Genomic DNA, 1,993 nt, shown 5'->3' on the forward strand with positions numbered 1-1,993 from the left:
CAAGAGGTGAACGTGAGCCCCTGCCCCACGCAGCCCTGCCAGCTCCACAAGGGGACATCCTACAGCATCAACGTCACCTTCGCCAGCAGTAAGCATCGCTTCCCCGGCTGGGGTGCCGGGGCGTGGGCAGGGGGGGGGTGATGACCTCTGTGTCCCCCTGCTTGGGGAGGAGTGGGGCTGGAGAGGGGTCTGGGAGGGAGGAAGCGGGCAGGGAAGAAGAGCATCCCTAGTTGTGTTCTTGCGGCCTCTATGGTATGTCAAGGGGGCGGGGGCATAAGTTCGAAACGTGTTCTCTGCTCCGGTGCTGTGCTCACGCTTCTCTGTGTTCTGCAGAGATCGAGAGTCAGGGCAGCAAAGCGAGGGTGTACGGCGAGATGCTGCACGTGGACATACCCTTTCCCATTCCTGAGCCTGACGGATGCAAGTCTGGGATCCAGTGCCCCATTCAGAAGGGCCACTCCTACAGCTACCTGAATAAACTCCCTGTGAAGAGCGAGTACCCCAGTGTAAGTAAGCAGGCAGCTGATCTGCTCCTCAGAGCTACCGTCCTTCTTGGGATGGTCCCACCACCTGCCTCTAAGGAAGGACATCATGTCCTGTGGTGGTGGGGAGGAGGTTAGAAGACTCCTCAGACTATCTGGTGGCACTTCTGCTGTCAGTATGACTCTGTCTCAAGTTCCCACTTTGGGGCAGACCCAGCAGAGGATGCAGCCTGGCTCCAGCTGCTGAGAAATGGCTTCAGCTGCCCAAGTATCTGCCTGTTCTGTACTAGGCTCCTATGTAGCCTCCCTGCAGAGCCTGCTGCATTCAGCCAAATGCTCCCAAACTGGGGGTGCTCGGCTCTAGGGTGCAGTTCAGCTGGAAGGCTGCAGCGTGTTTCCACTCTCTGCTTACTCAGAGTAGTGATCCAAGTGCAGTGTGTGGAGGTCTCCTGTGTCACACAGCAGAACCCTCCATCCATGTAAGTACTCCGGGAGCCACCGCGTGAGCGTGGTCCACCTACTGCAGCGGGCGCAATGCCCCAGCTCAGTCCTCTTTGCACAGAGCTCCCAGGACCTCCTTGCTCCACACAAGTAACAACTCCCCCTCTGTGTCCTTGCCTTGCAGTTTTCTGAACACTCTCATTTCCCTCTGCTCTTCTCTCTCTTTCAGATTAAACTGATTGTGAAGTGGGAGCTGGTGGATGACCAGGACCAGATGTTGTTCTGCTGGAAAATACCAGTTCAGATCACCGGCTGAGGAGCCCTGCTGTTAGTAGGGCTCGGGGAGGGGAAAAACAGAAGACAACACAGACCAAATTCTTTTATATAATAAGCATTTCTTACTGCTTCCTTCAGAGCTCTGCAGCCTCTGAGCAGCCAGTACTGTGTTCCTGCAAGGTCAGCCACGGGCAGAGGGCTTTTACCCCATTTAGAGCCCCCTGGGGTGTTCTCACGGCAGCTCAGGGGAGAGCAGTGTCTGCTGCAGGAGTGACTGAGCATCGTCCTCCAGCTGCTCTGCGGAGGCACGTTACTTGTTGAAATGGAGCTGTCTGTCCTCACAAAGGAATTTCTCTGCAATGAACCTGGCGAGTGTCTGAGCTGCTACCTGGTAACCCTTCAGTGCCTCTTCCAGAACACTGGCTGCATCCACCCTCCTGTGCTTCTCCTGCTCTGTCGCAACCGGGATGCCCCTGGGACCTGCATTTGGCATCCATGCAGCTGAAGGAGAGGGAAGGAGAGGAGGCTTTCCCCCAGCTGGCAGCCTGCTCTGTCCTGGGCCCCTGCTTGAGCCGGCAGGACTGCAGCTGGGAAAACTTCCTTTTTGTGGATGCAAAGCCAAATGGCATTTGACGTCTCTGCAGGGATGATTCTTTCTCTAACCAATGGTTTGCACTACTACTAACTTGGAGCTGCTGGGAGCTCCTGAACCTCTTTTTATAACCTTCCTTTTAATAAAGGCTAGACAAAATCTGCTTGTATTGTCTTTGGGGCCGGTCCTGTTCAATATCTTT

At 55.3% G+C, this 1,993-nt stretch overlaps 1 protein-coding gene across 1 annotated transcript; it reads left to right on the forward strand.

Moving 5' to 3' along the window:
• Positions 1 to 3: 3 nt before the first annotated feature.
• On the forward strand, positions 4 to 1,950 carry NPC2 (Niemann-Pick disease, type C2; the record flags this gene model as incomplete). Its single annotated transcript, XM_009583772.1, has 3 exons — positions 4 to 88; positions 334 to 506; positions 1,153 to 1,950. Coding segments are annotated over 3 exons (345 nt in total), but the record flags the coding sequence as incomplete, so codon positions are not given.
• Positions 1,951 to 1,993: the final 43 nt, after the last annotated feature.

Source organism: Fulmarus glacialis, unplaced genomic scaffold, assembly GCF_000690835.1.
Source record: "Fulmarus glacialis isolate BGI_N327 unplaced genomic scaffold, ASM69083v1 scaffold21508, whole genome shotgun sequence".
Taxonomy (NCBI): domain Eukaryota; kingdom Metazoa; phylum Chordata; class Aves; order Procellariiformes; family Procellariidae; genus Fulmarus; species Fulmarus glacialis.